General features: G+C 39.5%; 1 protein-coding gene and 1 long non-coding RNA gene across 14 annotated transcripts; both read left to right on the plus strand.

Moving 5' to 3' along the window:
• Positions 1–5,922: 5,922 nt before the first annotated feature.
• On the plus strand, positions 5,923–15,324 carry LOC139963265 (ectonucleotide pyrophosphatase/phosphodiesterase family member 5-like). 13 transcript variants are annotated; one of them, XM_071963903.1, is made up of 8 exons: positions 5,923–6,299; positions 7,366–7,471; positions 8,150–8,214; positions 8,485–9,361; positions 10,095–10,277; positions 11,224–11,460; positions 11,940–12,119; positions 12,956–15,324. In XM_071963903.1, the coding sequence occupies exons 4-7, from the start codon at positions 8,524–8,526 to the stop codon at positions 12,089–12,091; spliced, it is 1,410 nt and encodes a 469-aa protein (XP_071820004.1). In that variant the 5' UTR covers positions 5,923–6,299; positions 7,366–7,471; positions 8,150–8,214; positions 8,485–8,523; the 3' UTR covers positions 12,092–12,119; positions 12,956–15,324. The 13 variants fall into 13 exon arrangements, with proteins under 13 accessions (XP_071820004.1, XP_071819995.1, XP_071820000.1 ...); XM_071963894.1 differs by having other exon boundaries at positions 5,926–6,299; positions 11,940–15,324; XM_071963899.1 differs by having other exon boundaries at positions 5,926–6,094; positions 11,940–15,324.
• A 4,107-nt stretch (positions 15,325–19,431) lies between these two features.
• Positions 19,432–26,744, plus strand: LOC139963266 (uncharacterized). Its single transcript, XR_011791536.1, has 3 exons — positions 19,432–19,673; positions 21,308–21,578; positions 23,890–26,744. It is a non-coding gene; the product is annotated as an uncharacterized lncRNA (long non-coding RNA).
• Positions 26,745–26,769: the final 25 nt, after the last annotated feature.

Here is a 26,769-nt window from a genome sequence, read left to right on the forward strand (position 1 = left end):
GCTTATTATTGCGTTACATACCGATATCCATCAGTATGCGTTAATGACAAACCTAACACAACTATCATTGCAACCACAAAGACCAACCCATTATCAAGATAAGGTTGTGCTTATTATTGCGTTACATACCGATATCCATCAGTATGCTATAATGACAAACCTAACACAACTATCATTGCAACCACAAAGACCAACCCATTATCAAGATAAGGTCGTGCTTATTATTGCGCTGCTTACCGATATCCATCAGTATGCGTTAATGACAAACCTAACACAACTATCATTGCAACCACAAAGACCAACCCATTATCGAGAAATAAGGTCGTGCTTATTATTGCGTTACAAACCGACATCCATCAGTATGACAAACCTAACACAACTATCATTGCAACCACAAAGACCAACCCATTATCGCTCTTGTTTCAGGGTTTTTATATGACTGTTTTGGGTCCAGCCAGGTGGTTTTACTTGAAATGGCTGGCTGCAATTTTCTTATGTTAATACTTTTTCTGGACTGTTCTCGAATATATCAGACAATTTTAAGAAGCTTTATGGAGCGTTTGACGTCTCATATCAAGAAAACACTCTGTTATTATGATAAACTTAATTACAGTCGTCAATTCATTGTTGGCAGTTATACTGTGATTATTATCTAACCAGGGCTGAAATCGACAGCAATCCCATTTAAATATCACCCGAAATGGACGACAACGTCAGCCAATATGCAGCTGCGGAAATCGTAAACAGATATAGGCTACAGTTTCAAGTTAACAACGAGCTAACCGTTCCTGTTTGTTTTATCTCACTTTAAGGGAAATGCCTTAGTGCACTTTCATTTCTTTGTATTTCTCTTGGTGGTCTTTTGATCACAGTAAAGGCTAGAATTTGTTTTCAATTTCACGGGTTACCGGATTACGACATTTGCTTCATTGAATATTTCGAACGTCTTTACACTAATTTCGAGCCGATCATAATAACCGCATCGGCGTCCGCCATAGGCCAGTATAGGTCAAAGCGTGCCCGTGTAAAATGGGAGGCCCCCGAGTGGGTTAGAATCCTGGTAATGGCTCATATGTTTCTGGTCTTTCATATATTTACATCATATATGAGCAATGTCTTACACCATTTGAAAGACTTCTCGCACTGCATCCAGGTGTCCAACTGAAGAGTTTGATTTTTAACTAACTGTACTCACTGAAATGTGACTACTTTTGGCATGTTTTCAGTCATCATCAGTATATTTTCCAATGATTGCAATGATTGAGGATTGAAGGTGTTTATAGTTCTAATTAAGGCATTTAGAAATTCACTCATGCAACAGTAAGATTCTGCAACAATTAAGAGCTATACCACATATAGGGATTGGAAAGCCCTTTGGCAACTTTTAACACTTTTAGCTCAACACATAAACGGTCAAAGTGCATAAATCTGCAATTGCCAGGATATTTGAATCCATCAGTTAACATATACAGGCCGGATATGCCAGTTGGACTTGATCAAGTCTAAATATGTCATCATCGAGCTACTTTTGCTTCAGTTTTTTCCTTCCAATTTTTAGCAATATTTATTTTCCATAATGGAAATGGGTTTCCAAATGCTGAATATATGCTGAACATATTGAGGTCTTACATGAGGTAATGATGGCATTGGTCACAGGGTAAAAGCTGTTAACATTTCAGCTTGAAATTATGAACAGAAAGACAAAAAGAAACTAAGAGGTTTCAAATTCTATGGGCAATTCATATGACACCACAGACTGATGAAATGGCTGCTCCCAGCCTACACGTCTATGGGCAATTCATATGACACCACATGAGACTGATAAAATGGCTGCTCCCAGACACGTCTATGGGCAATTCATATGACACCACAGACTGATCAAATGGCTGCTCCCAGCATACACGTCTATGGGCAATTCATATGACACCACATGAGACTGATAAAATGGCTGCTGCCAGACACGTCTATGGGCAATTCATATGACACCACAGACTGATGAAATGGCTGCTCCCAGCCTACACGTCTATGGGCAATTCATATGACACCACAGACTGATCAAATGGCTGCTCCCAGCCTACACGTCTATGGGCAATTCATATGACACAACATTAGACTGATAAAATGGCTGCTCCCAGCCTACACGTCTATGGGCAATTCATATTTCACCACATGAGATTGATAAAATGGCTGCTCCCAGACACGTCTATGGGCAATTCATATGACACCACAGACTGATAAAATGGCTGCTCCCAGACACTACTTTTTTACTATCATTTGTGATAGCTTTCAAAGGGAACAAGAATTTTCAGAAGCTGTTTGACAGAGTTGCTCTGCACAAAGATCTCTGTTAATAAGCTAAAGATGACCGTTTGGGTTTGTGACTCCTTTAATATAGAGTTGATGCGTTTTGGTTTCGCTGATACCTTTGTATTCATGCAGGCGGATGGGTGTGCGTGCGCGCTTGTGTGTGCTTGTGCGTTTGTTTTGTATTCTTACCGAGGACTTGAACAAAAGAATTTCAGGTCCTCGGTTGTGATTTCTAAAGAATCACCACGTCCTCGAAAGAATTCTATTGTATGGGGTATTGTTAAGGTTAGGGTACATGGATTTGAACAATTGAATATACAATGGGGTCCTCGGTCTGAATGTAATACAAACATGCATATATGTGTGTGTGTGTGTGTGTGACGCCTTGCTTGTAAACACGATATCTCAAGAAGAAGAGCTTGGGACCAATCTCATATTTAGTGTCTATGACTACCACATTGTGTCGAAGCAGCCAACTGTTCTTAGTGGAGGTCAAAGTTCATCTGGGGTCACCAAGAGTCAAATTGTGAAAACCTTGTAAACCCGGTATCCCAAGATCGGAAGCTTGTACCAATCTCATATCTAATATACCCTATAGTTGTGACACATTGAGTTCAAGATCACTATTGTTTTTGGTGGAGGTCAAAGGTCATTTGGTGTCAACAGGGGCCACATTTTGAAACTTTCTAAACACGATATCTCAAGAAGGAAAGCTTGGACCATTATCATATTTAGTATGTAGTTGTGACACGTTATGTATAAAGTCTATTGTTTTTTGTGGAGTTCAAATGCCATTTGGAGTCACAAGAGGTCAAATTAATGTGGAAACCTTGATTATTATTTACTGTATCTCCCACCGACCAGCCTATTAGATAATATGTACTGTTTGTACATGCTAAATTTAATGGAATAGACGATATCACTGTGAATAATCGGTATTATATCTTTGCTCCGTTTTCCGTCGTATTTCGCAATAGTCGAGATTCAGTGCCAAATAAAAACTTCAGGTTTGGATGTAATAAACTACGTTGGGGGAAATGACCAGGAGCCGTTTACGAAAATTAACTGTCGCCTATAGTAAGATGTTTTAGAGGCAAACCAGACGCAAAATCTTGGGGCCACCAAAGGGTAAAATTCGCCCGGGGCCTGCCGCTGTATGTACGGCCTGTAGGTGTACTACATTGAGTAAAAGGAGCCTGTTGTCTTTGGTAGAGATCAATCTGTATGCTGGATGCAAGACAAATTTTTCTTGGTCATCAGCTGCCAATGTGAATATTGTTTGTCATATCTCAATGCTTTTTGCTGTACTACTTACATTGATGTAGGCTATGTGTTCATCCTGGCTATACGCTACAGCCCAGTGTATAACATTCGTATAGTAAGATTATTCATGTAGCATCATTGGAACCACACTTGAATGTTGCTGTCTGTTTAATAAAAGTCACCCAGGAAGGAACCTGGGCTTGGAAAACCAAACAACTAACCGACTGATCCGCTTTCAATCAAGTCACTTTGCATCCAGACTGTAACTGCGTGATCATCGTCAGGTGTGTATTACGATTTCCCGAGAACTTGAGAAGGGGAACATAATGCTACACATAGCCCGGCAGCCCAGTGCACTTTGATCAAACGAACGAGGTACCAATATCTGAGTATTGGAACATTTTGGGAAAAACCCAGTATATCCAAAAGTGGATGTCTGCCGTGGTCCCTCTGCTGCATGTGGCCCATGGGGCCGGTTAAAGGGGGCCCAAAAATGAATTTGATCAAACGAACGAGGTACCACTTGAAACCAATGTCAACTTAATGCATGAATGCCACATAGTACTGAATGGCCCATGTCAGACAAATTTTCTGCTGCAAAGGGCCCGCCAGACGCCCCAAAAGGGCCCCTAAAATGCATATGATCAAACGAACGAGGTACCACTTGAAACCAATGTCAACTTAATGCATGAATGCCACAAAGTACTGAATGGCCCATGTCAGACAAATTTTCTGCTGCCAAGGGCCCGCCAGACGCCCCCAAATATGGCCCAAATGCCCATTATCGTAGCATTGACCCAGATTAAATATGCAAGGTACCACTAAAAGCTGGTTTGGAACGCTCGGGTTAATCTTACAGACTATGGAAATCATCATGTCAGACAATTTTCTGCTGCAAAGGGCCCGCCAGACGCCCCAAAAAGGCCCCTAAAAATGCATTTGATAAAACGAACGAGGTACCACTTGAAACCAATGTCAACTTAATGCATAAATGCCACAAAGTACTGAATGGCCCATGCCAGACAAATTTTCTGCTGCAAAGGGGCCGACAGACACACTAAAAAAAAGGGCCCCCAAATGGGCTATGATCAATCGTAGTTGGTACCACACAAAGCCAATATCAAATGTAAAGGTACTTTCCACAGACTAAAGAACTGTCAATGCAAGACAAATTTTCTTCTGCATAGGTCCCACCAGATAGAAAGAATAGGTGGCCTAATGGTACTCTTCTACAATGTCCTTAAAGTTCATGTTAACCATCGGTTTGGTGGTCCAAGGCGTGCTGCGTGGATTAGGGCCCAAAGCTTTTCGTGGTCCCGTTACACTCATTAAAGAAGTAATGATTTAGTGGTCATTTAAATTGGTCAAGCACTCTTTGGACCGGGCAAGACGCATTATGGTAATCTTCTACAATGTCCTTAGAGTACATGTTACCGATTGGTTAGGTGGTCCAAAGCGTGCTGCATGGATTAGGGCCCAAAGCTTTTTCGTGGTCCAATTACACTCATTGAAGAAGTAATGATTTAGTGGTCATTTAAATTGGTCAAGCATTCTTTGGACCGGTCAAGACGCATTATGGTACTCTTCTACAATGTCCTTAGAGTTAATGTTACCCATTGGATAGGTGGTCCAAGGCGTGCTGCATGGATTAGGGCCCAAAGCTTTTTCGTGGTCCCGTTTCACTCATTGAAGATGTAATGATTTAGTGGTCATTTAAATTGGTCAAGCACTCTTTGGACTGGGCAAGACGCATTATGGTACTCTTCTACAATGTCCTTAGAGTTAATGTTACCCATTGGTTAGGTGGTCCAAGGCGTGCTGGTTTTGATTAGGGCCCAAATGTTTTTATTTCAGTTCCCGTTACATTTATTTAAAAAAATGTTGATTTAATGGTCAGTTTAATTGGTCAAGCACTCTTTGGACCGGGCAAGACGCATTATGGTATCCTTCTACAATGTGTTAAGAATCCATATGACCCATTGGTAAGGTGGTCCAAGGCGTGCTAGTCTTGATTAGGGCCTAAAGTAATTTTTTACATTAATTTAAGAGCTGATGAAGTACTGGTCATTTTAGTTGGTCAAGAACTATTTGGACCGGGCAAGATGCATTATGGTACCCTTCTACATAGTCATTAGAGTTCATATGACCCATGGGCCATAGATAAACCTCTTTCCACGACCAAATGTTGAACATCTTGTAAGAAAGCGTTTGTCTTGCCACAGGTGTTACGTCGATACAATTGTCGAATACGTAACCGAATAGGCAGCTCAGTTACTCATTCGCGAATATCGAACGAGGAACGGGGAATAAGTATCTAACTTCACACCGGTGTAAACATGTACATAACTTTAGAACATTGCCACATTTCATTTCGAACACCAGTCTATCTGATATCACCAGTTGGCGTTCCATATTACATTATCACGTCGAGTGCTCTCGATCCTGTGTAGAAATCAAGCAAGGGACAACAAATCCAGGGAAAATTGCAGCTAATTTGATATCCACCGAACTTTGACTGATAAAGGTAACTAAATACTAAATAGACCCATAACAAGAAGAAAAAAGCTTCCACTGATCAGAGAGGCTTTCAAATGCCTAAAGATGAGTAACGTTTGTCGCCGGGACGACGCTGAATGAAGCGGAACACTGAAAACCGACGTTGAATTTTGCAGTCTCGGGTTCTTGCAATGTTGTGTTTGCAAAGCCTACAGTAGCCTACTGTACAATCAGTATGTCTTCTTTTTCTCAATGGTAGAAGTAGCATACGCCCATGAAAAGCCCCATAGACTTACACAATAAATCACGAAAGTAATGTGGTCTCAAAGTCTAGATAGAAGTTCTCACTAGTAAACAAACCTTGTAGGATCCTAGCTTGTTTATCCTATCTTAGGCTAGTCTATATATCTACATTATACTATTCTGGTCACTGTTAGTGCTAGTTTACTGAGGATAGGCATTGTTGGTATTCTACTGTATCTATTGTTTACACTGTAGGTTGAGTTATGTTTGGAAGCTTTTATGGCCAGGTCAATTGGAGAGTACCCAGGTGCACATACACTGGTGTGATCCCATGTTATACAGGTGTAGATGTTTGTGAGAGGTGGAATGACCTAGTGGGAGTGGTCAGTGGTTTCCACCTACCAATAGGATTGTGTTATACTAGGGTGTTGGTTTATGTTAGTGTTAAGTTGTTATGTATGTTGGAGATGATGTTACAAGAGAATAATATAAAGCAAAGCTCCTCCAGCCTCCAAAGCTGTCAACTTGTCTTGTGTCATTCTTCGTTGGTTGCATATGTTTTAGTTTGTTCTGTTACTGCTCGGTCACTACAATTAACCTCTTACTCAGTAGTAAACAATTTTCATACTCTGCTCTTGGGAGGTCTAAAGGGGTCTAAAATTGCCTCAATTGACCTGATTTTTGCAGCACCATGTACTGCCATGTACAGTACTTCCACAAAAAAAAAACTAGATACTAATAGCATTTTGTCACTTTTCTTGACTTGAAGGAGAACTTTTGGTTGATATAGACTCTAATAGGAGCATGCCACCTTAAAATCGTACCAGAGATACTGTATCTTAGCCTCCTTAGGCCTATGCTTGGGCCTGGTGTACATTGTAGCCATTGTTTGTAGTTGTTGTTCATGTTATACTGTTACAGGCATGAGACTCTTCCGCGGAAACGCGGATTTCCGATTTTTTTTTTTTAATTTCCACGTTTTTTCTCGTAATTCGCGTTTTTTATTATTTTTTATTTTTAATTTTTTTGATTTAATTTTTTTTTTTTTTTTGGCAGAACATGCTGGACTGTGAAGGGAAGGAACACCCAATTTGACCAGTGGTGGAATCAAGTAGCACAAAGCAAGCAAAAAAGCCTTTTTTTCGTTCAAAAAAGCTAATAGGTAAATTATACAAGCAGAAATTCCACACTTTTTTGGCGAGTTACGTGATGTGATAGATTCCATCTAGAGTCCACCATTTTGCATCTAAGCCCTCCTTACCTGACAAAAAATTTCTAAAGGGGAGGGGGACACCCCCTCCCCTTATACCCCTCCCCCAGGACTGCGATCGATAAATTTCAGATTTTTTTTTCCCGGCTCAGTCTCATCCCTGCTGTTAGGTCTAGGTTGCTGGTATTGCAAATGAGATTAATAACTGCTGTTAGTCTTTTAACTCATTCTTGTGATTGAATTGATATACTACAGATTCTGAGTCTGAGGAATTTTGTCCCCCTCCTCCCATCCCCAAAGAAACCTTTTTTTGACCATGATTTGACAAAGCATTCTAGGCTTGTCCACAACACCAAGCACAGTTTGTTATTTTTGGCAACTATTTTTCTATTCGCTCATTTGTATACCAAAAATGATTATAAATAGAGCCTTAGCTACCTATGGTTCCTTTTTTATCTCTCAAAAGTAAAATTTTACTTTCCAGGGAATACAATGTTTTTTGGAAGGAAAAAATGAGATCTTGTTTAATATTAGTAGACAAATTTTTCAACATGATAGGCTAATCACTAAAGTGGCGATAAGTTCCTCCTTAAATATTTCACAAAATTTGGCTAACATTTGTTATCCTAGGTTACTACAGTTGTTTCTGAGTTATTCCAAGACATTGAGGAATGAGTGAGGAAGAATGCTAAGAGGTACGTGGCATTAAAATCATGCTAGTTGAAGTTTGCATATAGTGACCATAACTTGACTGTCTAGCAATTTTAAGGATATGTAGAATACTGATGTCATTTACAAAGAGACTTGTTCTGTAAGTTTCCAGATAGAAAATTCCTCTGTGGGTAAATGGTCTTAATGTTGCAGTATATACAGTAGACATTGAAGCCAAAGCTGTTTGCTACATAACCCAAGTTTGAATTCAGGGCTACTGCACACAACTCAATATTACTTTCATTCATTTGCAGGTGTTAACAAATACATTTTGAGGACTGAATGTGGTGGGAATGATGTTTGCTTTATCTCATTGTATGTGGCTGGTCATCATTCTTTGTCAACTTTGGTCTCGTTCAGTTGCAATAAATGAACCGTTACTGTTAATGGTAGGAATGGATGCTTTCAGATGGGATTTTCTGGACCGTGCCCAAACACCTCATTTTGATGATTTAACAGGGAGCGGCATTCGAGCAAAGCACATCGTCAACGTTTTTCCAACAAAAAGTGCCCCTAACTGGTACACCATTGTCACTGGGTTATATCCGGAAGCCCATGGGTTAGTCAACAACCATGTGTATGATCCCTTAGTGAATTGTGATCAGCCCTCCATGGGAGTTGATCTAAATTGTTCAGATCCATTATTGTGGAACCAAGCTGAACCTATATGGATCACAAATCAACGTCAGGGAGGGAAAAGCGGAGTTCTAAACTTTCCATTTGGCATGACAGTGCAATATGATGGCATGATTGCTAATTTCACCACAAATCCTGCCAAACCACTTATCAGCAAGGAGAAACTTGTTGATGATATTGTTGAACTTTTTGCGACTAAGAGTATTAACTTTGGGATTATCTGGTTTCCAGATGTGGACCATGCCTGTCATAAGTATGGTCCAGAGTCCAAGGCAGCCACAAAAGCAGTGGAAGAGATGGACCGCATGGTTGGTTATTTAGTTGATGTACTGAAGAAGCACAATCTACATGACGTTCTCAATATCCTTGTTGTAGCTGATCACGGACAAGTAGAAGTATTTCCGTCACAGACGATCTTTTTAGATGAACATGTTGACCGGGCACTGTACTTTGGTTACCAAGATACTCCTGTATTCTCAATTTTTCCACACAAAGGTAAGCATTATTGACCAAGTTTCAAGAAATACCCATCACCACGAGTATGAATGTCAGCATTGGTTAGATTAGATTTGAGATTGGTATTTTAGAATGTTTAGTTTGTTTGATTCACAGTTCATAAAGAGACAAACCCTCAACATGTCTGACTGGTCTGATTTTGCCAGTGTTTATGGTTTATGTCAGTACATTTCAAAGTCCTCTTTTTGGGGAATTTAATGATATTTTAGCCATGTATATTGTTGGTATGAAGGTAAAATAATTGGCTGCCAAACTTACAGTAACACCCCCCCCCCCCTCCCCTCCTCAGACAAGACATTCAAACTTTTTTAACTTACAGACTTTTTTAGAATTTCTAACAAACAGAAGAAGACTTTTAACTATACTGTCACTTCTTTAGCAGATACTTTCATCAGTGATCTTTATCATATGATTTCAAGATGATGGTTTTGCTTTAAGGAATCATGGCTGAATCATTACAGTTTGTAAAAAAGGAATTAAATGCTTCACTTGTTTTTAACTGATGAAGGATATTAAAACTTAAAAATTGTTTTTGCTTTTTTTTTTAACATAAAGAAAACATTTCATGAACTTAAATCTTATTTATGTACAAAATGGCATTTAAAACATGGGTGGTTTTAGCAATCAACAGCATATCAAAATTAATTTTTGTGCCTGTCATTTTTGATAATGAAAAGCTATCATAATTAATAATTGCTTGGGTGTCTTCTAGATGACGATATCCCTGTGATCATGAAGAAACTAGAAAAGGTTGAACATTTAACGGTCTATACCAAGGACAAAATACCGGAGAAATACCATTATAGGAACAACAAACGTATCCCACCCATCCTACTAATGGCCGATGTTGGATGGAATGTGGCACAGAATAAAACAGAAACGCCTTACTGGGAAAGTAAGCAAATTGCATGTTAACATAAAATTTGATAGCATTCATGCTCTTGGAATAAATGTAAACTCATGCTAATGTTGCTAATTTCATCTGGAATATTCCGCAATTTTCAATTACAATTACAGGTGTTGCACGTTTACTATTGAAATAGAGAATGCTTAGATCTACAGGTGTATTTTTACCTATCCATAGAGATAAATGTATGATGGACCATTCTCAAGGATTTTGCTCATGTCTGCATTTATAAGTAGATACTTGCTCATATTTTCAAGCTTACTCTTTCTTTTTAAATACATTACATGAAAGTTGCAGTTGATTGAGTGACAATTACCAATTTTGCTTTAGTTCTTTCTATATTGTGTCGCTAATCATCTATCATATTGCATTGACTTTGATACAGGGTACCAGTTTGAAGCTAGTTTCATGTTATGTGCATTTCATCATTGTTAGGCTGCAGTAGTAGAGTGTGTTCTGTTGTATTAAGTTTATGATCAGTAATTAATGCCGACGATACTGCTGGTAATGTGGCCAGGGACAAGTAGGAGGGAGGGTAGAAGATGTTTGTCACCCTCTAAAAATGAACAGTGTAACCATGGATCAATTCTATTCAACAAAGGTGATTAATCTTGTCAGTCTGATCTGGTGTACATATTGGTCATTCTTTGTTACTTTGGACTTGATTAACCTTGGAATTTCCCTGAGTAATGACATATTTAGATATTAAGCTCCTGGCTTACTTGTCTCCACTCTACTATTGCACCTTGCCATGCACCCACCCGTATGTTCAACACCCATGCACCCACCTGTATGTTCAACACCCATGCACCCACCCGTATGTTCAACACCCATGCACCCACCCGTATGTTCAACACCCATGCACCCACCCGTATGTTCAACACCTGTGAGGTTTTAGCTTCCAGATATATCAAACTCTGATCTTCCTTTATAGCAACCATCGGTGAACATGGCTACGGCAACGATGTTTCCAAAATGTGGCCGACCTTTGTTGCCAGTGGACCAGCTTTCAGAAAAGGCATCATGAGTGAACCATTCAGTTCAACTGACATCTATTCTCTGATATGCCATATTCTGAGAATTGAGCCACGCCCCCACAACGGGTCCATAGAGCATGTCAAGCATCTTTTTGCTGATGGCCTCCCCAGTCACCAACCGTCTGTGCTTCGTGGTGAGTTGCAAACAAAAGCAATGATATATTAGTTAATACTACCATGGTTAAAACCAATAAAAAATACTGCACCGTGGTTTTCACCTATCCTTCTCCATCCCCTCCCCCCCATACTACCAACCCCGCCAACAGGGTTGGTACCGAAATCCTTTAAACCCCAAATCCCTTAAATTCCTTAGGGATATCCCCACCAGCTTCCCCACTGTCCTGTCTTCTTAATTTGTCAGACCTCTCGGGAACATGATTATGTTTATCAAAACAGAAGTACAACAGCATGAATCTAAGCACTGTTAGATAAGTTAATCCAAATCAATGTGGACCTCCTAAATAGCAAAGTTCTGTTTTGGGAGATGGTAAGAGAAATAAATAGGGGAAATGCAATGAAGAAAATAAAACCAAAGTTCTGTTGTAGGGGGGATGGAAAGATGATATGGAGAATGCAAAGAAGAAACATATCCTTTATGTGTGTGTTCTTGCAGCTTCATTGGGAGTAGTGACATTCCTATTGGTAGTTGTAACAAGCCTGATGTTACTGAGCTGCAGTTTGATGCTGAAATACAGGACAGAGGCTAGATCAGTGAGGAGACTCGAAGAAGCTGAAGGATTACTCGACGAGGATCTGGAGGCTTAGCGGGAATTTATCAAGAGTAACAAGAAGGGTAACCAGATATGTAACCATGATATAAACTGTAATTGAGCAGGTAGGGTTAGATTATCTGGACCCATATATGAATATTGGCTTGAAGAGTAGTACCAATAATTGATAGTCAACATATTAATGCACATGTTATTGTCAAATTGCAAATTTATGTCTTCACTGGTTTTTAACTGAAACATACTGAAATGCAACTTTGAAAACAGAGCAGGAGTGAGGGGGGAGCGGGAGGGGGGTGGGTGAGGGGGGAGGGAGAGTGAGGGTGAGGGGAAGTGGGAGGGAATGGGGATCTGTGAGGAGAAGTTGGAGATAAGTTTAATTGATTGGTTAATATATTTTGTGTAAGTTACATTGTATGATAATCTATGTTAAAGATATGGTCTAGCTATTAAAATTGGAGACTGATTGGAGGCTGAACAAACATTCAGCCTCTGAAGAAGATCCTGCTAGGATTGAAACATCAGGCTCTTTCACTTTTACACAAAAATAAAAGGAGCAAGAGAAGAAATAGAAAGTTATCAATTAGAACAAATGATTGAAAAGTTAATCAGAAAAGCCCAGAAGGGGTAACTCAAGGAATAAAACTGAAAATCACCAGAAAAGTATTCAACTTTTCAATCATAAAGAATCCTTTAATAACTTCTTGGTTGTCTACTTGGTGAACAAATTGCTGGTAGTAGCAAACAAGATTTTTTTAAACATTTTACCATGTCATGTATGGCAACATTGTTTTACATTAGCAAACTTACATGGAGGCTGAAAAGAACAAAGATTTGATAACTATATATCTGTATGTTTTGTAAATTTAAAGTTAGTTAACTCCTCTACTATTTATAACAGAAGCATCTGGGCAACAACCAACTTGTTGGAAACAAGTGAAACCATCTGTAATTGAAGAGCGTTGTGGTTAAGGCAGTGGACTTGTGATCTAAGGTTTGCAGGTTCAAGTCCAGACCAGATCATCGGAGATACTAGAGATGTTAGAGCGTTGTAGTTAAGGCAGTGGACTTGTGATCTAAGGTTTGCATGTTCAAGTCCAGACCAGATCATTGGAGATACTGGAGATGTTAGAGCGTTGTTGTTAAGGCAGTGGACTTGTGATCTAAGTTTTGCAGGTTCAAGTCCAGACCAGATCATTGGAGATACTAGAGATGTTAGAGTGTTGTAGTTAAGGCAGTGGACTTGTGATCTAAGGTTTGCAGGTTCAAGTCCAGACCAGATCATTGGAGATACTAGAGATGTTAGAGCGTTGTTGTTAAGGCAGTGGACTTGTGATCTAAGGTTTGCAGGTTCAAGTCCAGACCAGATCATTGGAGATACTAGAGATGTTAGACTGTTGTGGTTAAGGCAGTGGACTTGTGATCTAAGGTTTGCAGGTTCGAGTCCTGACCAGATCATTGGAGATACTAGAGATGTTAGACGGTTGTAGTTAAGGCAGTGGACTTGTGATCTAAGGTTTGCAGGTTCGAGTCCTGACCAGATCACTCATTGTGTCCTCTGGCAAGGCACTTTATCTCCATTGCCTCTCTCCACCAGGTGTATAAATGGGGACTTGCAATTTAACTTGTAAATATAGTTGAGTGTGCTGGTTTGTGGCTGCACACTATGGGAAGTCCCACAGGGAACAGGTAGATGTGGTGCACTGTAGTGCCCCCGGAGGGATTGTTTGAATTGGACACACTGTGGTGTGTGGGTGTGACAAGTTACCTATGACCAGGGGTTAAGTTGTCAAGTCGCCTTGGCTTCAAATAAGACTAAATCTTAACTTAAATTACTTGCTAATTGACAAAAATGCAAATTGTTTGATTTGATTTTTGTCTGAGGTTCCAATTAGATTAATTATATTTGGAACAAAGGTGTTTTGAGTAAAATCACTACAACAGCCTTTCTAGCACTATGAATGCTGTGTTTATTCACTTCAATCATGAACACACTTTTTCAACCTTTTGCTTTTTGTACTATTTTTTTGTTTCTTGCTTATTTGATTGTTTTCGTTTTTTTCTTTCTTTATGTATTGGTCTCCAAATAAATGTATTTTCATATAAATTATGTGATATCTGCCACTAATTCAAATATTTCATAAAACTTGTGTTATCTGTAATAAATATGTTTCAATGTACTCACAAGGACTGCAATTTGGGTGAATGTTATATAGATATTATATTTTTTTGTGGTATTCTTTAGAATCGTAATTTGTTTTAACAGTGGTTGGTTCAAGTTCAGTAGGTCTGATGTTCACGGACAATTCAGACCTTCATACTGCAAGTGGTCTTACCCAATTAACTGTATGAACGTGATCATGTTGATCACAATTTTGTCTTTTTGGTTTCGATGATAATCGTAACCTATGCATTCATGATGGCGTATGCGTGTATGTAAGTGTGTGTGTGAGTGCGTTTGTGATGCCCAGCTTGTAAACACGATATCTCAAGAAGGGAAGGTCAGACAAATTTCATATTTAGTGTGTGGAAGAACCATATTGAGTACAAGAAGCCTATTCTTTTTGGTGTAGGTCAAAAGTCATTTGGGGTCACCAGGGGTCAAATTGTGAAAACCTTGTAAACACGATATCTCAAGAAGAGAAGGTTGGACCAACTTTATATTTAATTTATATAAGTACCACATTGAGTACAAGAAGCCTATTGTTTTGGTGGAGGTCAAAGGTCATTTGGGGTAACCAGGGGTCAAATTATGAAAACCTTGTAAACATGATATCCCAAGAAGAGAAGGTCGGACTAACTCTATAGCTAGTGTGTAGAAGTACCACATTGAGTTAAAGAGTATTGTTTTTGGCGGAGGTCAAAGGTCATTTGGGGTCACCAGGTGTCAAATTGTGAAAACCTCTTAAACACGATATCTCAAGAAGGGAATCATGGGCAGACCTCTAATGTAGTGTGTAGAATTACCACGTTGAGTTAGAGAAGCCTATTGTTTTTGGTGGAGGTCATTTGGGGTCATTAGAGGTCAAACCGTGAAACCCTTGTAAACATGTTCACCCTCACTATACATTAGGTCAGACTCATTAAGAAAACTGCTCATGTTACATCATCAAAACCACAATGCATTTTTGCATTCTGGTTTAAATTGTCCTTAAACTGTCTTTCAACTCTTTGTTTTGACAGGAGGGATGATCAAAAATATGTAACTACTCCAGGAAGCTAGCTCACAATAGGTGGCTGTGATATCAGCTTGGAAAATGCTCTTTGGAAGCTTTACTTAGGCTATAATAATCTTCTTGTTGATTCATGCTTGAAACCTGATACATGTTTAGCTGTCAAACTTCTCTGTGCTTAAGATTTCATCAAAATGTATCCTTCTCTTTTTGTACTGTAGAATTATTCTTTTCCTCTGTGGAGAGAAATGATTGACATATTATAAAGAAATACAAAGAAATTTGCAGCCAAAATTGCCCCGATGCCATCTTACAATCTGCTGTTGCCAGATGCCTTTAAAAAATATCCCAAAATTTGAAGGAAATCTTCTCAATAAACTAGAATGCAAAGTGCATTGAGGTTTCGATGACTTCATTGCACTAGACTTCTGATTGTTAACCAGAAATAGCTGTTACAATATAAATGGCCTGAACCACTATTTTGATGTACAATAACACTATCAGGTGCGTATCCAGGGGGGGGCGTTGGGGGCGCGCGCCCCCCGGGTAAGAAAAAGAGAAGAGAAAAAAAGAGAAGAAAAAAGGAAAAAGGAGGGGAAAAAAGAGGAGAAGGAGAGGAAGGAAGGGAAAAGGAAAAGAAGAAAGAGAGAAAAAGGAGAAAAGAGGGAGTAAAAGCAAAACGCGAAGACACCGGGAAGAGAAAGAGGAACAGTGACATCATTACAGCGCTGAAGGGTAGCCAGTGACGGATCAATGATTTCGTAAAAGTGTGACTCACAGGGGCGTAGCGAAGGGGTTTTTGTTGGGGGGGGTGTGGAGAATTTGATTTGCCGACGGATCTGGAAGTGGTGACTGAAATGGGGGAGGGGTCTAAGGGGAGGTGGTGTCCCCCTCCCCTTTGGAAATTTTTTAGTTTTGAAACGTCCTTAGATGCAATCTGGTGCATATTTTAAGTCAAATTTGATTTGCCGACGGATCTGGAAGTGGTGACTGAAATGGGGGAGGGGTCTAAGGGGAGGTGGTGTCCCCCTCCCCTTTGGAAAATTTTTAGTTTTGAAACGTCCTTAGATGCAATCTGGTGTATATTTTAAGTCAAATTTGATTTGCCGACGGATCTGGAAGTGGTGACTGAAATGGGGGAGGGGTCTAAGAGGAAGGGGGTGTCCCCCTCCTCTTTGGCAATTTTTTAGTTTTGAAACGTCCTTAGATGCAATCTGGTGCATATTTTAAGTCAAATTTGATTTGCCGACGGATCTGGAAGTGGTGACTGAAATGGGGGAGGGGTCTAAGGGTAGGTGGTGTCCCCCTCCCCTTTGGAAAATTTTTAGTTTCGAAACGTCCTTAGATGCAATCTGGTGTATATTTTAAGTCAAATTTGATTTGCCGACGGATCTGGAAGTGGTGACTGAAATGGGGGAGGGGTCTAATTTTTAGTTTTGAAACGTCCTTAGATGCAATCTGATGTATATTTTAAGTCAAATTTGATTTGCCGACGGATCTGGAAGTGGTGACTGAAATTGGGAGTGGGGTCTAATTTTTAGTTTTGAAACGTCCTTAGATGCAATCTGATGTATATTTTAAGTCAAATTTGATTTGCCGACGGATCTGGAAGTGGTGACTGAAATGGGGGAGGGGTCTAAGGGGAAGGGGTATCCCCCTCCACTTTTGAAAAATTTTTAGTTTTGAAACGTCCTTAGATGCAATCTGGTGCATATTTTAAGTCAAATTTGATTTGCCGACGGATCTGGAAGTGGTGACTGAAATGGGGGAGGGGTCTAAGGGTAGGGGGTCTACCCCTCCCCTTTGGAAAAATTAGTTTGAACGTCCTTAGATGCAATCTGGTGCATATTTTAAGTCAAATTTGGCACGGAAGAAGCTCCCGTTCTCCTTTTTCTATTCAGCTTTCCTTCTTTCTTCCCCTTCCGCTCTCTTCACCTTTTCTCCTTTTGCCGACAGACCCAAAATTTGCCGACAGCGACCAAATTATTGGGGGGGGGGGGGGTGTGACACCCCCCACACCCCCCCGCTCGCTACGCCCCTGGTGACTCACCTTACCCCTTACACCGACAACTCCATTTTTTGACGTTTCCATTTTCCTCTCTCACTAATGATCTTTATATATACTATATATGGTCTATCATAACGCGTGTGTAGAATTGTGCTATGAAACCAACTGTGGCTGGTCTCGAACTCGACCGTGTCGTCGGGGAACATGACGCATTTTGGGATGGGGGCGACCGCCCCCCCCCATTCAGCATTTTTTAAATGATATCGCTAAGTAATTTCAAAATAGAAAGTGCTTAGAGGCAACTTACAAGGCCTGGGAAGTGTCATTTCCAGCGATCTGGGAGACATTTTCGGCCAAAATTTGCTTGTACGCTTCGCGCTAACAAATGGTCCTGGGTAGTGCCATTTCCAGCGATCTGGGAGGCATTTTCGGCCAAAATTTTCTTGTACGCTTCGCGCCAACCTATGGTGGCGCTACGCTTAGATAATTTGCCTACAGGCTTCGCCCCTCCCTTGGCAAATTCCTCGCTAGGCGCCTGTTCGAATTTGTAACACAAACAGCAGATATCACATCATATCAGTGAGCATGAAAATGGCGCTCCAGGATGAAAAGCCTCAAAACTGTCCGACTTGCCTGAAACAATAACCACAAATTTTCGCGCGCGAAGCGCGCGTTCAACGTGTTCCTGTCAATATCATATAAGCAAGCATCGGTTATTACATCGCATGCCATCATGTACCGTACGGTCCGTTAAAATTGCGCAGTATACCGCGGGATGCTAATGTAAACAACGACATGTCTCATGTAGATGTATAAAAAGCATGGAGGTCCAATTATGTCAAAATTCTCTTTTACATTAGTAATGGCGAATTAGGGCCTGCACCCCCGCCGCGCAGTGGCGGAGCGTCCATATGGTCAGGGGGGCGGATGCCCCCCCCCCCTGACGGACTCAAATGGACTGCTGGCGCCTTTTTCAGTTCTTTATCACTTTTTAATTATTCTAGATTACTGACTTTTTTATTGCGCTCTCATCTACTTATTGACATTTGTCACATTTTGTTGGTGTAATTTGGCGATGACACCTTATTCTTCGTTTATCTGCAAATTAGCCAGGCCCGGAAAGGGTCATTTCCTGCGATCTAGGGAGTATCTTTACTCAAAAATTTTCTGTACGCTACGCGCCAACCAGTGGTGGCGCTCCGCTTAGATAGTGTCGAAAGCGCCCCTTCAGACCATTCTCGCCACTCCTGACCAATACCCCTAGCTCCGACACTGCCGCCGCGCCTCCTACGCCTATGTGTATAGTGTTCGGTTTCGGAAATATCTGCTATTTTTTCATTTCCTTCAACCAAGTTTTATAATAGCCGTTATAACAGGTTTTAATATTTGTACACTAATAAATTAACTGTGTCTGAATTTTCGAATTTTTCTGACCAACATTCTACATCACACTTCCCTCTACTCGTGCAATTTTGACCGGTCTGTTAGGGGTTGAAGGAAGTTTTTTCTATATTGGTTGTCCATAGATGAAATTTTGTACAAGATTATGGGTATGTTTTGAAGTGAGTTTATTCACGAGAAATGTGAATTTTCAAATTCTGAACAAATATGGGGCTTAAAACCTTGAAAAGTTGGGCTGACGGCTATTGTGGGCCGCGACGTAGAATCACCTACAAAAGCAAAGACCCACAGGAGATGAGATCAAGTCGAACATGATGTGTGCCGGGTTGACAATCTTCAAAAAGGTTATGGATGGAAAAAAAAACTATTAGGAAATACTTGGTTCTCAGGCAAAAAGTGTACATCTGGTTGGTCATTTCAAGCCCGAGAAGTGCCGTTTCCGGTGATCTGGGGGGTTTCAAAACAAGAAATTTTCTTCATGTGAGAATCCGCCCTTTAGTAGCACGGACGTTCACTTTTGGACACTGGCAGTTTCTGTACCATTCAAGGTTATTAGTTTGGAATATAAGCTTGTATATTACGTAACTATTTTCCTTTCAAGTAGCCTGATTTCCCTTAGCCATGCAGCCAAATAAGATGTAATTTTTACGTTTGATGATTGTTTTACTGTAATAAAAGTCTTAGCTGGATTATTTATACCCAATTTAGTGGTTGAATTTTCCAATTTGTTGCAATATTCATCGAAATAGACAAGTTTGAGAAGTTTAATTCCGATCTGAACTTTCAAATTGTGCCGATCCCTGAGCGTACATCCTCCCCAGGAGAAAAGCCCGCGCATTTCAGTTCAGGCGCTACTTGCGAAAACCCGGTGAAAGTGATCGTGAATCTACACACTACAGCGCTGTAAAAAAAATGTACAGGTCTGAAGACTTCGTTCTGTAGCGAGTTCAAATTGGCCATAAATTCCCTTATTTTTTTGTCTCGGCTTATTGTTCAAGTAGAATAAGGCTACAGAAGAGACTGATTTGGTTGAAGAGGTGAGTACTAGGCTATGAAACATAGGCCTGTTTCACATCCCTCCAATGTTTGTTTCGTTTCAGGTTTGCCGAACTTAGGCTAAGCATAGCCGTAATATAACTAGTGTTAGGCCTAAGCTAGTACAATGCTAGGTAATCTTAGCCTCACGCTAGACTAGTTTGAGAGTTTCTATAGTATAAAGGTGGGCCTATTACATGTACGTTGTCGGTTATGTAAGGGTTTTGACAATACGTACGAGTCTAAGATGATAACCTACACATCTAAGTTATCTTCTGGAAGCCTTTGATGTACTTTCGATGAACCTTTTGAAGTAAGTACTAAAGTATATGCTTAACTTGTTCTTTAATTTAAATGTATAGTTGGCTTAGAAATAGTAGTACTAGGCTACTTACTAATACTACTACTAGTACTAGCCTAGTGTACTTAAGTCTAACTAGTATTAGGCCTAGTAATAGTAGTAGTACTAGTACTACTTACTAATTACTGCTATACTACTAGTACCAGGCCTAGCCTAGTGTACTTAAGTCTAACTAGTAATAGTAGTACTAGGCTAGAACAAGACCTAGTCTACCTAGGCTATAAACAAGACAGAGCCTGAGCAAAGCCGCTATTCGCTTGAAATTGGGTGCCTTTGCAGTGGTGTTTGAAACAAGAAAATCAAAACACCATCCTTGTACCAAATTGTGGCATGTAATCAGCCAAGGCTAGGCATAGGAGATAAATTGACTTCGTTCACAAGAATATAGAAATTGTCCACCTGCAACAAAGACAATGTATCATGATTCTTAAGTAAATTACACAGGGCAGTTACAAATAAGTAGGCCTACACAAACAACAAAAAATTAGTAGAATTTTTCAAACACTACTTTAAAAAGAACTTGATAAAACATAACATGGAAGAAAACACAACACCACAATTGCAGCAGGCTGTACAGAAAAAGCAATTTAATATTATGAGTTTTAATAGCCAGAGAATGAAAGATAAAATGATAGCAGGTTTAGGTCATAGAAGGCTGACTGGGCCTACTACTGCATTGAATTACTTGCCACATAATCTGGACATGGATGGGGACTACTGTCAGTCCAAAGGGAAGCAGCTTGTTACGTACACACAAGGTACACACAGTCCCTCCTGTACCTCACTAATCACTCGCCCTGCACATCTTATACATTTATAAATACACTTATTTCCATTAATTGTAGCATTGTCTCCCAAGCACATTGGGTAGTAATAACCCCACAAAAAAGGAATAACAAATAAATTACAGTGATTTTTTTCTATAACTCAATAAATTGCTGTATCAGTCACTTAAACTTATCTCGAGGTCTTTACAATACTTAACAAATTCTTCTCAGACATTCTCAATGAACACTCATGGTGACTAAATGCCTCAGTGAGGTAAATTGGCCAAAGTTGACCATATTTGAATATGTGGCATGTTTGGGGCCAATACAGTTTTGATGCATGCACATGGCCCAGGTGACCACAATAGGAAAATCATTTACCCCCCCCCCCACCTCTACCAACCAAAATGAATTGGCTCATATAATAACAGACAACTTTGAATGCAAATGTTAAGTCACAAACTATTATCTAAGCCCTCTGTTCATTTATTGCTTGTTTTTCTTGTAGAACTGCAATGGCCCGAAAAAGAGGGAAGGAGAAAATGAAAAGAAGGAGCAAACAAGGCGATTGAAGAAAATTAAAAGTAGACCCTTTGCTTCTGAAGAAGTAGGCTGCGACAGAAAGGTTCTGTCATGGATGGCAAAGACCAACTTGGATGATCAATGTCCTTCTTCTCCATTTCCTTCATTTCCCAGTAGTAGCCAGTGCTCGGAAAGCCAACAAAGTGATGGGCAGGATACAACTGCCAGCACAGAAACAGTGCCTAGTGAAAGTACAGGTGATGACACATCTTCCAACACAAAGTGTATTTGTAATATTAAAAAACAAAATATTAAGGAGGATAAACTTATGGATGGGTTTATGAAGTGGAGGAAAGCTCACCAATTGGTGGCATTTTATGAAAACCACTAATTTTAAATTCTTGATTCCTTATGATTATGTTCATTTGCATATGACCCATTTTATTAAGACAGCACATACCATCTTGTGTGGTGTCAGGATAATTGGCTTTCATTTCATTTGGTCACATATATGTCAGCAGTCCACCACCAAAATCCCCCTTCCCTCTTAAGTTATAACCCTAAGAATAGGTTAATGTAGGGTCATTGGATAATGCAAGTGTCAGCAGGCCTATCCCAAAAAAGTATCTTTTAAAAACCTAACATGGTTTGCCTAAGGTGACTGGAATAAGTGAAGGTTTGAAGACAGCACACACCATATTGTGTGGTGTGAAGCTTTGCCACATTCTGTTTAATATTGCTGTTAGTGGCTGAATCTTATTTTATAATACTTACTTAAGACTTCACTAGTGGCCTATAGCCAATTGATCAGTAGACTATATGAGGAACACATTCATTACTCAATATTGATATATAAATGTACTTTATAGGTTTCACTTAGTAGTAAGAGTGTTACAATATTTCCAGAAATAACTAATATGTACAGTTAAGTAATCAACCACCCATCACTACCTCCCACCCCCCCCCCCCCGCCCTTAACCCAGTTCAGTTATAGGATATTGTTCAGTATGTTCATTGAATGGTACACATATCAGTAGGTTTATCCAAAGAAAGGCCTATGTACAGTAGTTCATATAATGTAGTTGGCCTAAGGAAATGTCATTTAACTGGTAATAGTGAGGGTGTGAAGGCAGCACACACCATATTGTGTGGTGTGAAGCTTTGCCACATACTCTTTACTAATGCTGTTAGTGGCTGAATCTTATTTTATAATACTTACTTAAGACTTCACTAGTGGCCTATAGCCAATTGATCAGTAGACTTAGAGAAACACATTCATTACTCAATATTGATATATAAATGTACTTTATAGGTTTCACTTAGTAGTGAGAATGTTACTACAGGTATATTTGACAAAATCACTATTATGTACAGTGAAGTAATTACCCCTCAACCCATTACAGTTGTATGCTGTAATACAGTAGGTTCATTGAAATGTACAATATCAACAGGCCTAATTAAAGTGTAGTCTAGGACATTTAAATGTAATTTGCAATATTAAGTGACAGTTATTTGTGAGAGTGTCATATAATTTGGTGTAAAGCTTTGCCACATGCTTTCTTGCAGTCAATAGCTGAAAATTATAATTGTGGTTAGTGTAAAGTAAGCCTTTTTCACATTGAAGGTATGTCATTATGCCAATTTCCATTTCCAGCAACAATATTGTACAGGTAGCCATGTACTGTTGATTTCAGAGTTCAAGGTTTTCATGTAAGAAATTGAAGTCTTTCATTGAATTATGAGGTAATATTTTGTGAAAGCACCATGTTCCTAGTATAGACACTTCCCCCACCCCCTCCCTCTACGTTTTACTCCTTTCCCTCATGTTTCAGTTACATTTGAATATACAAGTACATCATCTAGACTAAGATTACCGTTAATTATGTATTTCAGCAGGCCTAACCCAGGGAGCATTATCCATTTAATGTTTAGGCTTATTAGGAGATTACGGTACAGTACGTCGTTGTGTAAGTGAGAGTGCTAAGACAGCATGTACCACCTTATGTAGTGTAAAGAAAGTTTTACCACACACTTTTTACTATCATATTCAGTGGCTAATTATAGGCTTATTGTGCTTTGCACATTGAAGAAATTATGATATTGTTGCCAGGCCTCTATGATTTGCTAAATGAAAGCAATCAGTATTCACTTGCACTCAGCATGACTGGCCTTTCACACCCCTTCTACTGACACACATTCCCACCCTGTCCACACCATTGTGTAATGTGGTTTACTGCACTAAGTAAGCAACCACAAAGTTTGTGCTTGACAGCACATTGGTGATTTGTCAAAATAACAGACCTTTTCCAAAGCTCCTCAAATGCTAGTATCCCAGTGGTCATGTTTCAAGTTCACACCATATTGACTTTTACTTTTCACATGGCACAGTTGAGAACTACACAGTTGGCACAGTTGAGTACCACAAAAATCTTCAGGCAAATCATTACAACCCCACCCCTACCAACCTAATTGAATTGGGCCCATACAAAAGAAAACTTTGAAACTAAAAGCCAAGTCACAGATTATGATCTTTACACACTGTTCATTTATTGCTTGTTTTTCTTGTAGAACTAACTGTTGGCCTTGAGAAGAATAGAGAAGGAGAAAGTAAAAAAGGAGCAAAGCTAAGCAAATCAAGAAACAAAGTAGACGCTCCGCTTCTGAAGAAGTGAGTTGTGACAGAAAAGTTCTGTCATGGATGGCAGAAAACTATGTGGAAGAATGTCCTGTCGTTCTCCATTTCCCGGTAGTAGCCAGAGCTTGAAAGGCTAACAAAGTGGTTGGAAGGCTTCAACTACCAGCGCATAAACTGCCTGACAAAAGTACAGGTGATGGCACTCCTTCAAATACAAGGTGCAGATGTAATATAAAAACAAAACAACATTGAGGATAAACTTTTGGATGGGTTTATGGAGTCGAGGAAACTAATATTTTCATTTTTATGTGACCCATTTTATTGAGACAATGAAGATAGTACCTACCATCTCGTGCAGTGTGAGGATCATGGCTTTCATTTTATTTGCCAGCAGTCAACCACCAACACCTTCCTTTCCTCTTAAGTTTAAATACCCTAAGAATAGGCTGCTTTAGTGTTATTGGATTATACAACTATTGGCAGGACTATCCAACAAATAGTCTAATATAAAATTCAAATGTCGTTTGCATAAGGAGACTGTTATGTGTGAGAGCTTTGAGGCAGCACAAACCACATGGTCACATGCTTTTCGTTTTTGCAGTCAATCGCTGAATACTGTATCATTGTGAAGTAGGTGTGGTTGCCCTTTTTCACACTGAAGGTATGGCAATTCTCCAAGTCAAGTCAATTTGCCCCAACCCTCCCCAAACCCACAAACCCATAGCTACAGTACAAGTATGTTATCAATACTAGTCTACAGTGAATCTCATTGAATGATACTAATGTCTGTAGGTTTATCCCAAGATAGGTCTATGTATGTATAGTAGTTAAGTTAATATGGTTTGCCTAAGGTATTGTCAGGCAACTGGAATAAGTGAGAGTGTGAAGGTACATGTAGCACACACCATATTGCTTGGTGTGAAGCTTTGCCACATAGTCTTTACTGTTTCTGTTAGTGGCTTAATAAAACTTTGTAATACTTAAGGTTTACACTGGGGGAATATATCTAATAGATCATTAGACTATACTGTATATGATAGGCAATTGGCCTAAGGTATTGTCATGCAACTGGAATAAGTGAGAGTGTGAAGGCAGCACACACCATATTGCTTGGTGTGAAGCTTTGCCACATACTCTTTACTGTTTCTGTTAGTGGCTTAATAATACTTCATAATACCTAAGGTCTACACTGGGGGCATATATATAATAGATCAGTAGACTATACTGTATATGATAGGCAATTGGCCTAAGGTATTGTCATGCAACTGGAATAAGTGAGAGTGTGAAGGCAGCACACACCATATTGCTTGGTGTGAAGCTTTGCCACATACTCTTTACTGTTTCTGTTAGTGGCTTAATAATACTTTGTAATACCTAAGGTCTACACTAGGGGCATATATCTAATAGATCAGTAGACTATACTGTATATGATAGGCAATTGGCCTAAGGTATTGTCATGCAACTGGAATAAGTGAGAGTGTGAAGGCAGCACACACCATATTGCTTGGTGTGAAGCTTTGCCACATACTCTTTACTGTTTCTGTTAGTGGCTTAATAATACTTCATAATACCTAAGGTCTACACTGGGGGCATATATATAATAGATCAGTAGACTATACTGTATATGATAGGCAATTGGCTTAAGGTATTGTCATACAACTAGAATAAGTGAGAGTGTGAAGGCAGCACACACCATACTGCGTGGTGTGAAGCTTTGCCACATACTGTTTCTGTTAGTGGCTTAATAATACTTCATAATACCTAAGGTCTACACTGGGGGCATATATATAATAGATCAGTAGACTATACTGTATATGATAGGCAATTGGCCTAAGGTATTGTCATGCAACTGGAATAAGTGAGAGTGTGAAGGCAGCACACACCATATTGCGTGGTGTGAAGCTTTGCCACATACTCTTTACTGTTTCTGTTAGTGGCTTAATAATACTTTGTAATACCTAAGGTCTACACTGGGGGCATATATCTAATAGATCAGTAGACTATACTGTATATGATATGTATATGATACAATATAGGTTTCTCTTAGTTATGCGAGTGTTAGTATATTTCAAGATATTACTAGTGTGTACAGTAAGCAATAAACCACCCATTTCCCCCCCCCCCCAACCCAGAACTGGCTATTGTACAGTAGGTTCATCAAATGGTACAAATGTCAGCAGGCCTACACAAAGAATAGCATAGGACATTTTAATGTGGTGTGCAATATCAGATGACTTATTCGTGAGAGTGTGAAGGTAGCACATACGGTCTAGTTAGGCTTCAAGCTTAGCCACATGCTTTTCATTTTGCAGTCAATGGCTGAAATATTGTATCATTGTGTAGATTTTGCACAGTATGTTGCCCTTTTTTCACATTGAAGGTATACATGTCAATATATTACATTTTCTTGTTGTGCAGTTTCCTTTCAAATGATCTATCCGTTTCTCCCCCTAAAAATTAAATTAAAAGCTGCCTCAGTTGTTGAAATGTTCTCCAGATATTTTCTGTATTGATAGAAATATCAGTTTTTGGTTCCAATGATAATTTGTAGTCATGCAGGTGGAGGAGTGATGTGTTTGTGATGCCTTGCTTTTAAACTTGATATCTCAAGAAAGGAAGCTTGGACCAATTTCATATTAAAAACGTTGTTGTGACACGTTGAGTTCAAGAATCAAGAGACTTATTGTTTTTGGTGGTCAAAGGTCATGTGTAGTCAGAATGTGAGAACCTTGCAAACCATATCTATATGCTGAGCACAAGAAGACAATAATTTTGGTCATCAGCTGCCGATGTGAGTATTAATTGTCATCTCT

Source organism: Apostichopus japonicus, chromosome 21 (genome assembly GCF_037975245.1).
Source record: "Apostichopus japonicus isolate 1M-3 chromosome 21, ASM3797524v1, whole genome shotgun sequence".
Taxonomy (NCBI): Eukaryota; Metazoa; Echinodermata; class Holothuroidea; order Aspidochirotida; family Stichopodidae; genus Apostichopus; species Apostichopus japonicus.

What these genes read in the sequence shown, in the direction of transcription:
- LOC139963265 (XM_071963903.1), top strand. Translation starts at nt 8,524, where the DNA reads ATGATGTTTGCTTTATCTCATTGTATGTGGCTGGTCATCATTCTTTGT. An exon ending in AGAAACGCCTTACTGGGAAA is followed by an intron (nt 10,278 to 11,223) that starts GTAAGCAAATTG and finishes CTTCCTTTATAG; the next exon opens with CAACCATCGGTGAACATGGC. An exon ending in CCAACCGTCTGTGCTTCGTG is followed by an intron (nt 11,461 to 11,939) that starts GTGAGTTGCAAA and finishes GTGTTCTTGCAG; the next exon opens with CTTCATTGGGAGTAGTGACA.